This window comes from Lithobates pipiens, unplaced genomic scaffold (assembly GCF_037356315.1).
Source record: "Lithobates pipiens isolate NorthernLeopardFrog02 unplaced genomic scaffold, aLitPip1_a1.2 Scaffold_16, whole genome shotgun sequence".
Taxonomy (NCBI): Eukaryota; Metazoa; Chordata; class Amphibia; order Anura; family Ranidae; genus Lithobates; species Lithobates pipiens.
In genome coordinates this window covers 610,514,277-610,527,284 of record NW_027507748.1, presented here as the reverse complement: position 1 = coordinate 610,527,284, position 13,008 = coordinate 610,514,277, and the positions used below count along the sequence as shown (strand labels likewise).

Below are 13,008 nucleotides of genomic sequence, written 5' to 3'. Positions count from 1 at the left end.
AGCAGCTCCCCATAATACCGATTATGCCATATCGGGCTATACTCCGTGAAGCCCTCCACATTTTGTAATTGACGTGTTTTATTCATCTGAGAGTCTTTATAGATTTTAGTTTTAGATGTATCCAGCAATCAGAAAGAGTCAACGTGAAACCTCAGAACTTAGTCTTCTGATGTACAGTGCTTTGAAAAAAGAACTTATACCCCTTGAAATTGTCCACATTTTGTCATGTTACAACCAAAAACATAAATGTATTTTATTGGGATTTTACGTGATAAAGCAACACAAAGTGGCACATAATTGTGAAGTGGAAGGAAAATGATAAATGGTTTTCATTTTTTTTTTACAAATATCTGAAAAGTGTGGCGTGCATTTGTATTCAGCCCCCATGAGTTTACGAATGAATGAATGAATCATTTGTATAGCGCTCAAAGCGAACTGAATCGCATCAAGGCGCTTTCCAGAACCATATGCTGCAATTACAGGTGCAAGTCTTTTTGGGGATGTCTCTACCAGCTTTGCAGATCTAGAGAGTGAAATTTTTGCCCATTCTTCTATGCAAAATAGCTCAAACTCTCTCAGATTGGATGGAGAGTATCTCTGAAAAGCAATTTTCAAGTCTTGTCATAGATTATCAATTGGATTTAGGTCTGGACTTTGACTGGGCCATTCTAACACATGGATATGCTTTATAAACCATTCCATTGTAGCTCTGGTAAGTTTAGGATCATTGCCCTGCTTGAAGGTGAACCTCCACCCCAGTCTCAAGTCTTTTGCAGACTCTAACAGTTTGTTTTCTAAGCCCCTGTACACACGGTCAGAGATTTCGACAACCAAATCCGTCGGATTTTGCCCGTCTGATCTTGTCCGAAACTGTTGCATACACACGGTCGGACAAAGTTGGCGAAAAATCCGATCTTTCAGAACGTGATGACGTAATTTCATTACGATGGGACTACATTCAGGCTAGTAGCCAATAGCTTTGATGTAGGAATTTGATCTGAGCATGCGTGGCACTTGGTCTGATCAAAATTCTCTACACATGATCGGAGTATGTCCGATCGGCCCAGTTGGTCGGGAAATATTTCCAACAAGTTGGAAAATTGGGTCAGATGGAATCAGTCCGATGCATACCACACACAGTCGGATTATCCAACAACACGGTCCGATAGGACACATTCCGACGGATTCTCCGACCGTGTGTACAAGGGCTAAGATTGCCCTATATTTGGCTCCATCCAACTTCCCATCAACTTCTGAAGAAAAGCATCCCCACAACATGATGTTGCCACCACCATGTTTCACGGTGGGGATGGGGTGTTCAGGGTGATGTGCAGTGTTAGTTTTCCACCACATTTAGCGTTTTACTTTTAGGCCAAACAATTCAATTTTGGTTTAATCTGACCAGAGCACCTTCCTCCACATGTTTGCTGTGTCCTCCACATAGCTTCTCACAAACTGCAAACAGTACTTCTTATGGCTTTCCTACAACAATGGCTTTCTTTTTGACACTCTTCAATAAAGGACAGATTTGGGGAGTGCACGACTAATAGATTCTCCTACCTGAGCTGTGGATCTCTGCAGCTCCTCCAGAGTTTCCATGGGCCTCTTAGCTGCATCTCCGATTAATGCTCTCCTTGCCCGGCCTGTCAGTTTAGGTAGACGGCCATGTTTTGGTGGATTTTCAGTTGTGCCATACTCTTCCATTTTTGAATGATGGATTGAACAGTGCTCTGTGAGATGTTCAAAGCTTGGGATATTTTTTTATAACCTAGCCCTGCTTTAAACGTCTCCACCATTAACTCCCTGACCTGTCTGGTGTGTTCCTTGGCCTTCATGATGCTGTTTGTTCACCATGGTTCTCTAACAAACTTCTGAGGGCTTCACACAACAGCTGTATTCATACTGAGATTAAATTACAGGTGCACTCTGTTTACTAATTAGGTCACTTCTGAAGGCAGAAGATGGTTCCACTAGATTTTATTTAGGGGTATCAGATTAAAGCGGAGGTCCACCCTAAAGTGGACCTTCCGCTCATCGGAACCCTCCCCCCCTCCGGTGCCACAATCGGCACCTTTCAGGGGGGAGGGGGGTGCAGTTACCTGGATAATCCAGGTAACTGCACCCACTTCCGGGACAGCTCTCTGCGGAAAGGGGCGTAACTTACGCCCCTTTCCGCAAGTGCCCGCCCCTTCCCGCAAGTGCCCCGCTGCCTGCTGGGAAACACACAGCTCCCAGAGGCAGCGGGGAGCGTCCTTATTGCGCAGCGCAATTCGCGCATGCGCAGTAGGGAACCGGGAAATTAAGCCGAAAGGCTCCATTTCCTGATTCCCATACCCAAGATGGCGGCGGCAGGACCCGACAGACGACCTAGCAATCGGCTTCGGGTGCCGACATCGCGGGCGCGCTGGACAGGTAAGTGTCACTATTTTAAAAGTCAGCAGCTGCAGTATTTGTAGCTGCTGGCTTTTAAAAAAAAAAAAAAAAACGCGGAGTCCCGGCGGACTCCCGCTTTAAGGCCGGGTTCACACTGCTGCGGGGGGAGATCCGGATGTGATTCGCACCGCACTGCAGTGCAAATCACATCCGATCTCCGTAGCGATGCGAGTTCAGCCATACAGATAGTATGGCTGAATTCGCATCGCTCCCGCAGCAAACTCGCACGGGACCCTTTTTTTGGTCCGCAACAGAATCGGATCGCATGGGTGTTCACACCATGCGATCCGATTCCTGTGCGAGTCTGCCGATCGCACTGCGATATGCGGACGGATCTGGGGGTGTCATTAACATTTCATTGACACTCCCAGCTGTTCGCATAGGGCAGTGTGAACTGCCGGCGGGAGTCGTGCGATGCGGGAAAACGCTGCGGATTCGCGGCGTTCCCGCATCGCTGTGGTGTGAACCCAGCCTAAAGGGGGCTAAATACAAATGCACGCCACACTTTTTAGATCTTTATTGGTAAAAACTTTTGAAAGCCATTCATCCTTTTTCTTCCACTTCACAATTATGTGCCACATTGTGTTAGTCTATCATATAAAATCCCAATGAAATACATTTACGTTTTTGGTTGTAACATGACAAAATGTGGAAAATGTCAATGGGGAATGAATACTTTTTTCAAGGCACGGTATGATGTCAAGATTATTTCCTGGAAATCTATATCTATATCATTACCAAGGTGTGTCTGTAGGTGCATTTGTGTGTATGGTGACCAAGGGTGACCCTAGGACAGGACTACAGAAAACGTTCTCTTCTCTATAACAAGAGGTAAAGAGTTTTTTAGTTCACAGAGATGGCTGTAAACCATGCCGACTGACCAGAATGCAGCACAGAAAGTCATCCACTCACAAGATTTATGCCAGGATCAACAAGTTTTTCTGTATACTTATCAAACATATATATCAAAACACTTTTAATGGTATATCCAACAGACCAAATGGGTGCAAAAAGAAAAGTTAATTGCTAAGGTTTACATATATTTAAAGCGGAGTTCCACCCAGAAATGGAACATCCACGGATCGGATTCCTACCCCCCTCCTGTGCCACATTTGGCAACTTTCGGGGAGGGGGGGGGGGGCAAACTACGCAATGTCCAGCCCTCCTCCGCCCTGCTGCCTTCTGGGAGACACACAGGTCCCAGAAGACAGCAGGGACCATTCAGAAACTCACACATGCACAGTGTGAAACAGGCTGTGAAGCCGTAAGGCTTCTCTGCCTGTTTCCCTTAGTAAGTATGCCGTTGTCTGCACCAGAGCCGAGGGATGGGTTGGCTTTGGGTGCTGACATCACGGGCTCCCAGGAAAGGTAAGTGTCCATAAATTAAAAGTCAGCAGCTGCAGTATTTGTAGCTACTGACTTTTAATTTTTTTTTTTACCCGGGCTGAACTCCGCTTTAAAAACTAGCAAAAAGGTATTAACCCTCCTGGCGGTGTTCCCAAGTGTGGCATGGGGTTGAATTTCATTACCATTAGCGGTAACCCCGAGCCACACTCGGGATTGCATTACAGAATCCTGGTACAGCGTTCTTACCTTGTCACCAGGATCCTGCGATGTCCCGCTGCTGTGTCCCCCGTCGGATCATCTGCCTGATGCTCTCTGTATCGGGCTCTGTTCCCTGTGAGCGTCTCAACACATGGGGGTGGAGACCGGCGGCAAATTCAAAAAGTACAAAAACCGTAACACATACAGTACACTGTAATCTTACAGATTACATTACTGTATCAAATCATTTCACCTCCCTTTTGTCCCTAATGCTTTGTCCAGTGCCATGCATGCAGTTTTATATTATATATATATACTGTTCTTTCTGCTTGGAAACTTGAGATTGTCCATAGCAACCAAAAAGTTTCCCTTTACATCAAAAGCGGTTTTAGACAGCTAAAAAATAGCGATAATAAATTAGAACACTTGTAGAATTGTGCAATAGTTATTCGTGGGGAAATTCATTATATTATTATATTATTATTTTTATTACATTATAATTTCTAATTTCGTGTTTCAAACTTTATCATACCCGGGAAGTCTATTAGACTCTTATTTGGACAGATTTAGGTGGGTTACTACTAAGAATTACAGGCCTACAATATGAAATGCCAAATCTCTATGCAAAACAATGTACTGCTTTGAGATTAAAAAATCTGACATAATCATACCGCCAGAGTTGCTAGAGTTTGCATGGACTTTACACCACGCCCCTGAGCTACTCAAGCTTCAATGCCAAAATAACATTTTTAGGACAGCATAGGGGAAATTTACTAAAGCTGGTGTACACAGAATCTGGTGTAGCTGTGCATAGTAACCAATCAGCTTCAAGGTTTTATTGGCAAATTTTAATTAAAACTGAAGTTAATAGCTGATTGGTTACTATGCGCAGCTGTTCTAGATTCTGTGTGCACCTCTTTTAGTTAATCTCTCCCCATATGTCCATGTGCACCAAGCCTATTCTCTTTCGAAGCCAAAACTCCTTTGGAAATGGAGGCCTTTTGGAAGGAACAGTATACAGCACTGGCTGTGGACCCTGGAATGTGCATCTTGGCTAAATGCCAAATCCAGGCTTTGTACAAAAAACATCTTTTGTCCTTTGACACTTTCTGTGCAGCCTTCGAGAGAGTTGCAGACAGTAGTCTGTGTTTCTTTATTGCTGTGTGATAGCAGAGTCTCATGTAATGTGACTCCAGTTTTCTGAAGCATGTCCCCGTTCTCCAGCAAATTTGTAGTCTTTGACCATCTCTTGTAGTCCATAGTTCCATAGTCTCTGATCATATTCAGTTGTATGTCTGCCACCTCTGACTGCTTTTGGATTCATTACAGTAACTAAGTAGTATGTGTGGCCCTTTGGTTATGTCAGGGGAGCACTTGAGGCCCACTATATCAAGAAAGTTGACCCCTACTGGTCTATTGCATCATATCTAGTAGTAGTTAGTCACATTCAACTAGACTTGTTCTGTAATATTAAAGAGGTTTTGTACAGTACAGAACAAGTCCAATGGAATGTAACTAACTACTGCTAGGTATACTATGACCTGGATATTTAATAATGTTCACCAATATATATCACATCATAAACCTAAATAGGCTAAAAATGTACATATACAAGTCACAGTAATAGCTGAAGTTCCACTGTAGATCTTCCTTGCCTGCAGACTCCAAAACAGTCATGCTCATTGCTGAGAAGAGCTATATACCGCAGAATCCAATGCATGGTCAAAGTGCATCTCTCCAGCTGTTAGTGAACTAAGACTCTTAAGCCTTCATACATGGATCGAAATTTGGCCATTTCCGCAGGGGCTGGACAAATTTTAATGCTAGTATGGGCACTCTGGTTGTACAGCAGTCAATCTACCTATCGACTTCTGTGCAACCAACCTGTTGGGCATTGGTGTGTGCAGACCAATGCATTAGGGTGTGCACCCCAAAGCTCAAATACACATGGTTTTCTTTGCAGCCTCAGCTGCACTGAACAGTGAATGAATGGGAAGTGCTCTGTGCTGAGCAGCTTACTATTCATTCACAAACTGAAGCATAGTGAACACGGTTCATTATGCTTCTGACTATGGATTTATGTTTGTCCCAATGAGAGTTCACTATGCTTCAGTTATGATTGAACACAGTGAGTGTATTCTCTGTGTTCATTTAGAAAAAGAAGGGGCCGGTAAATGATTAACCCCTTCCCCCACTCTTCATCCTGAAACATCCCACACAACAGCTGAGGGCGAAGAGAGGAAAGGAGGAAAGCCAGCAGTACTGCAGTGGGGAGGCGCAACACTAGGGGAAGCTCAGGCAGTACGGGGAATCAGCACCGTACAGAGTGATTAGGGTGTGCCCAGGCACCCCTGACACACACCCTGTGCATGCTTAGGCTATCGGGTTTCTCCTGATCGATCAGTGTGCCCAGTTATAGCCGGCAACACTGATCATTGAACCTCCCTCCCCATCAGAATGCAATAGCACAGGTGGAAATAATTTCCCCCATCCAGCTCAGGTGTGTGTATGGGGGAATCAGTTATTTTTTTCCGTTCAGCCAGTGGATTGAACGAAGAAAAACATTAATAATATATGGGCTGCCTTAGCAAGTCAAATAAACCTGAAAAGCTGGATCGTGCTCAAACCTGTTCTGTTTAGTATAAGATTGCTGAAAAAAGCAGTAAAGCAGAAAATAGAATGTTAGCTAGGGAAACCCTTCTGGAAAGCTGTCATTTTATATCATGGTCGTTTAAACACATTGTTTGACATCTGCAATACATATTAAGTTTTGAACTACAGAAGGTCACTTTCCAAGTAGAGCGGTTTGGTTTGGTCTAAATCTGGTTTACAGCTGTCACGTCAGAAAGACCAACATAATTTGTAACTTCACAGTAGCTCTCTGACATTTTTTTTTTACTTCTGCTTTTCAGAGTATCTCCACTGCAGAAATCTGAAATTGTAGACATGGTAAAGAAACATGTCAATGCCATCACCCTGGCCATTGGAGACGGTGCCAACGATGTTGGAATGATCCAGACCGCACACGTTGGAGTGGGGATCAGCGGGAACGAGGGCATGCAGGCAACCAACAACTCCGATTACGCTATAGCTCAGGTCAGAGGCCCCCTGAACAGCTGTTGTAGACTGTTGACAGAGGTATCAGCTACATGTATCAAGAGGCAGCCTCTGAATCTAGCAAATTCATAGGGGGATATCATCTTTGCCACAACCAAAACCCAAAGCCAGCACCTTGGATGCCCCAGTGTACTTTACAGCATCCAAACCCACTGAGAAATATTTTATAAAGTGTAGCATTTCCTATAAGCAAATGTATAGCTAGCAACAGTAGGGGAGAGGCGCCACGTAGCACACTTGTGTCTAAACATTCATGCCAAATATGATATATGTGCCTCTGACTGGTTTCCAAGAAAGATTTATAGGTCCATAAGTTCAAAGATGAGGAGTGAGGTCTTTATACTGTATATTTTACACCATATCAGTATTGAACTAGTGAGTCTTATTTTTAAAACTAAAGCAAGGGGACATTATTACCTAGTCTCAATAAATTCATATTACCTTTACAAGAAGGGGGTCAATAAGGGCAAACTATATATTTCTCTCAGTATGGGGTTGATTTACTAAAGGCAAATAGACTGAACACATTTCAAAATGCAGTTGCATTCTGCAAGAGCAGTTGCTAGAGAGCTTAGTAAATGAGCAGAAGCTCTGCTGATTTCCATCATCCAATCACGTGTAACCAAAAATTCAGTTTTTTTTTATTTCCTTGCCCGTGAGTGGCTATTCTTTGCAAAATGAAGCTTTACCTCATTTACTAAGTACTGGTGCAACTGCATTTTCAATGTGCACAGTCTATTTGCCTTTAGGAAATCAACCCCTATACGTTTCCTTTCTCAGAGACAAGAACTTCTTGCTCTCCGTGGCTTTACTGTGGCACACTACACAGCTGTATCTAAATAGAGATGGATGGAGATCTGAGCTATCCAGTATATAACTACATACAGATGGAAGAGTGCATTCACTTCAAGTGGGTTTCCATGTAGATTGTTGTATTTTCAATACATACCAGGTCATTTTAGCAGGAACTGTTCTCACCAGATTCATTTGCAACCCCAATTCTAAAAAAATTTGGACAGTGTGTAAAATCTACATAAAAACAGATTGCAATGATATGCAAATCTCATAAACTCATATTTTATTCACAATAGAAAATAAAAAAAACATCAAATGATAAGAAAACACATCAAATGATATGAAAACACATCAAATGATTTGTGGGTTGTAAGTGATAAGGGGGAGCTGAATATAATAAACCTTAAATGATAACAGTAAAGTGCTCTAGTGCTTAATAAACCTTAATTGATAACAATAAAGTGCTCTAGTGCTTAATAGTACTGCAGGTATCTTACTAGTCAATACATGCTGCAATATACATTGAATACATAAAATCAATCAACTCAAACCGTGAACATATATATAAAAAATGTCCATGTACATAAAAAAATAGTGAAACTGAAGTAGGGATAAGTCTTGTGTCCTGTCACCGCTTAGGAGAAATGCACAAACACGTCACCCGGTGAATTATGGTAAGTAGCCTACTCACCGACTCACCTTGACCCCTTTATTTAAAAGGAAGGTCAAGTGAAGCTTCAGCAGGTTTAAGGAACTGCCAACCTTGATGTGGAAACTCTGCTTAGGTGTACCAGAAGTATTGTTTCAATCCACGTTTGCTCAAAAAAAAAAATATAGAGAGAACCAGACCGTGGCATAATATCGTTTTATTTAAAATAACATAAAAAACAAAAATAGCCAAATGGCCTCTTACTTTAAAAGTACCATTGCCTCGGCACTAGAGGGAACGAACATATCAGACAGGGTGAGTTGGAACCTAGAACCTAGCCGTGCCGCTTCCGCTGCTTGAATTGGCGTGCGTTCCACCCCAAGATATAAAACAACTGTTCACATCTGATCTGCTGATGAAGACCAATCAGAGGTCGATATGCATGCAGAGGGGAGGAAACGAGCCTACTACGTCATGCAGCCACGGTGGATAAATAAAGGGGTCAAGGTGAGTCGGTGAGTAGGCTACTTACCATAATTCATCGGGTGACGTGTTTGTGCATTTCTCCTAAGCAGTGACGTGACACAAGATTTATCCCTACTTCAGTTTCACTATTTTTTTATGTACATGGACATTTTTTATGTATATGTTCACGATTTGAGTTGATTGATTTCATGTATTCAATGTATATTGCAGCATGTATTGACTAGTAAGATACCTGGGGTACTATTAAGCACTAGAGCACTTTATTGTTATCATTTAAGGTTTATTATATTCAACGCCCCCTTACCACTTACAACCCACACCTTACGAAGGCAAGTTTTGCACTTTGAGGGGAGCAGCTTAGATATTATTCACACATTTTTTCATTTTAGTCTAAGAGCGGGGTATTCCATTGTCTTTTGGTTTATTCATATCAAATGATTTGCAAATCTCATAAACCCATATTTTATTCACAATAGAAAATAAAAAACACATCATATGTTTAACTCTTTCACTGCCAGGTCTGTACGGCATAAAAACCTACCGAACCGCTTCCACTGGCCAGGTCCATATGCCATACGGACATGCCTTCTTCTGCTATAAGCTCATGGTGACTTCAGTGGCCATGATCTCATAGCAAAACTGTTTTGCTAAAAGTTCATGGTCACTGTACTAGGGAAAGAGACTCTAGGGTTTATTTACCAAAACTGAAGAGTGCAAAATTGGTCACACTTCTGCAGCTACTAACCTCAGCTTGTTCAATTAAGCTTTGGCAATAAAACCTGGAAGCTGATTGGTTTCTGTGCAGAAATGTGACTGATTTTGCACTCTCTAGCTTTAGTAAATAAATCCCTCTATGTCTTCAGTTCATTTCAATTAGAGGCACCAGGAGTCTGTTTAGACCCCTGATATCTCACCAAAGCTCATCCCCCAAAAAAGTACAAACTATTAAAAATAAAGTTGTAATTTTTTTTTTTTAAAAGATCAAAAAACATAGTAAGGCCTCAGTCACACAAGGCATACCACAGCATACGCCCCTGCAAATTTTACCCACGCGGAGATGCACAGGTCTTCTGTGCATTCCTGTGCAGCCATTCCCATTAATGTCAAATGGGATGTAGCAATTGCACTAAAACAGCCACAGAAGTAAAGATGGGCAGAGGTTCACCAATCGATGGCTCACGATGGCCACCGCCGACCTGATAAAAAAGCAAAAAGCTTCTCCCCCAATGAACGCTCCCACTATTCTGGCAGCTTCCAGCTTCTGACAGCCCTTATATAACTGTGGGGCATGGCCATCATGTGACTTCATCCAGAGACCCCACCCCCTTGTGGCGTCACCTCCCCGGGCATGACGTGTCTGTGACATCACAAGGGGGTGGGGTGTTTGGGTAATGTCAGCTGATGGCCATGCCCCATAGTTATATAAGAACAGTCAAACACTAGAGCTGCCAGAATGACAGGTGCCTTTGCTGGGGAGGGGCTTTTTTTTCGATCCTGCCGTGGTGGCCACCATTGTGATGACGTTGGAGTCACAAGTGGGCTGGGTCTCTGAGTGATGTCACTTGATGGCCACGCCCCAAAGTTATATAAGAACTGTCAGACACCAGAGCTGCCAGAACGGCATGAGCCTTTGTCGTGGAGAAGCAGTTTTTTAAACTAATGTACAGAAACATCATGCACAGAATAAGTTGATTCATGGTCAAAGAATTTGTCCAAAACTGTAATGATGGCAACAGCTGCAGTAATAGCAGCAACCATTAAAAGCAAGTGAGAAGTCAAACATGTGCAATAGTGTCATGAAGAAAAGCACCATACGGGCTCAACAAAATATAAAATAAGGCCATGATTCAATATAAAATAATATAACAAAAAATTATTTATATAGAGCAACATGAAAACCGACATGCAGGACACAGGAGACTGACTGATTAGTTAGGAAACATTTCCTATACTTTTCCCCCAGATTGTAGTGATATCAATAAGAGATCATTAAAAATCCCAATAGGCATCCATATAAGTCATTTATAAAGCTATGCATCATTCTTCTGCTTGGAAGGAATCCTATTTATTCTGAGTCTAATGATTTATATATCACACTTTTGGTCCCGGTCACAGTACATTTGAAATAGCCTATGCATTCTTTCCAGATGAACTGCCATGTGCTCCTTAACAAAGCAATGTGTGTGTTGTAAATTCACTGCTATCTGCCCTGGGTTAGCACCTTCCAAATATCATTAAAGAGCTTACAGTTCATGTCTCATATTAAAAATGTAGCTATATAGTGGTTGTGTCAGTGAGGTGGAATGCCCATTTAAGCAGGACTGAGCTCCCCTCTATTAGAATGCAATAATCCTTGTGAGCATTATCTTAAAGCAGCACCTGCTTATACTATCATGCTTTTGAGCAGAGGGCTGTCTTCTGTAATGTGAATATAAAATACAGACATCCATTTTAAAAAAAAAAAAAGAACTTCTCAATCAGAAGTATTCTTACCCAATGGCAGTTTTGTAATGATCAGTGGGTTGAATAAATGCTGGGCTTTCTGTAAGATGCAGAAAAGCATAGAAGGGACTGTAGTTGTATCTTATATTATACAGTAGTTCTAAAAAATTACATATGCAGAACTTTCACACAAATTGCAAAAAATTCCATCACAGTCCCATTAGAGCATCAAGAACTTGGTAGACGCACCACAAGTGCACTGTTAACACAAAGGGTGATAAGAAAATTTCCCCTGCCAATATCACATTGTTCCAAGCCTCTTACCCTTTTTTTGTGGGCCCCCTGAATAAGAGTGGTCAGCTGCGTTCATTTAAACCTCAGCCCCAAAAGGTACATCCAGAGTAGCCTCCTGGTAATTTAAAATCCTCAGGACTGGAATGCTTGACTAAAACAGATATCAAACCATACAGCATAGAGGGATAAAAACTAAACCTCATTACACAGTATTAAAAAAAGGTCTAAGTTTATTAAAGTACATTAGAATACTGACAAACATCAAGGCATAAACCACATGTTAATCCAACAGTAATAGCCAAGTTTCCAACCAATAAAATGACCAACTTCTGTCTGTGGCAATGTCACGTGACCAGGCTCCACCCAATGCGTTTCAGCACAAAAAGACGTCATCAGAGGCATCCCAGATGATGTAAAGTCTGGTGCAGCTCTGCATAGAAAAAAATCAGCTTCCAGGTTTTATTGCCAAAGCTTAATTGAACAAACAACTACCATGCACATCTGCACCAGATTCTGAGTGCTCCAGTTTTAATAAGTCTCCTTCTTAGTTCATGCACTACCATGTGTGTCTGCATTCATAAGCAAGAGTAACAATTTAAACAATACACAAGGGTGGCCAATCAACCAAAAATGTATAGACTGCGCACAACAAATGCAGACTGACTACCAATTACTGAAAAGTAGATATAAACTCTAACTGCATAACATTAAGGCCCTGTTCATAGTGATGCCTTGCAAGGTAAAGTATGTGCTGTTTTGGACACCAGTTCACAAAAAGTATTGGGGAACCGGAGAAAGAGCAGAGAAGGGCAACCAAACTGAAAAGAGGTATGGAGGAGCTCAGCTATGAGAAAAGATTAGAGGAACTGAATTTATTACTGAAGAGGAGACTACATAAGTGGTCTATATTGTGAACTTGGTGTTGAGTTTTTCACAGAGGACAAGGGAACACTCTTTATGTCTGGATGGAAAGAGATTTAACCTCCAAATAAGGAAAGTCTTCTTCACAGTAAGAGCTGTGAAAATGTGGAATAGACTTCCTCAAGAGCTGGTTCTGGCCAATTTAGTAGATTGTTTTAAAAAAGGCCTGGATTCTTTCCAAAATGCACAAAATATAATGGGATACTAATAGTTATAGGTAAAGTTGATCCAGGGAATATCTCCGATTGCCTCTGGGGGGAATCAGGAACAATTTTTTCCCCCTCTGGAGCAATTGGATCATTCTTTATTGGGATTTTTTGTATTTT

The 13,008-nt window shown here is 42.0% G+C and overlaps 1 protein-coding gene across 1 annotated transcript in view; it reads left to right on the top strand.

Moving 5' to 3' along the window:
* The window catches only part of ATP8A2 (ATPase phospholipid transporting 8A2), a 1,022,388-nt gene that overhangs the window by 569,544 nt on the left and 439,836 nt on the right, over nucleotides 1-13,008 (top strand). The window contains exon 26 of the mRNA XM_077484049.1: nucleotides 6,891-7,074. Coding sequence (XP_077340175.1) covers nucleotides 6,891-7,074 — 184 coding nt within the window. The remainder of the gene's footprint in view (nucleotides 1-6,890; nucleotides 7,075-13,008) is intronic.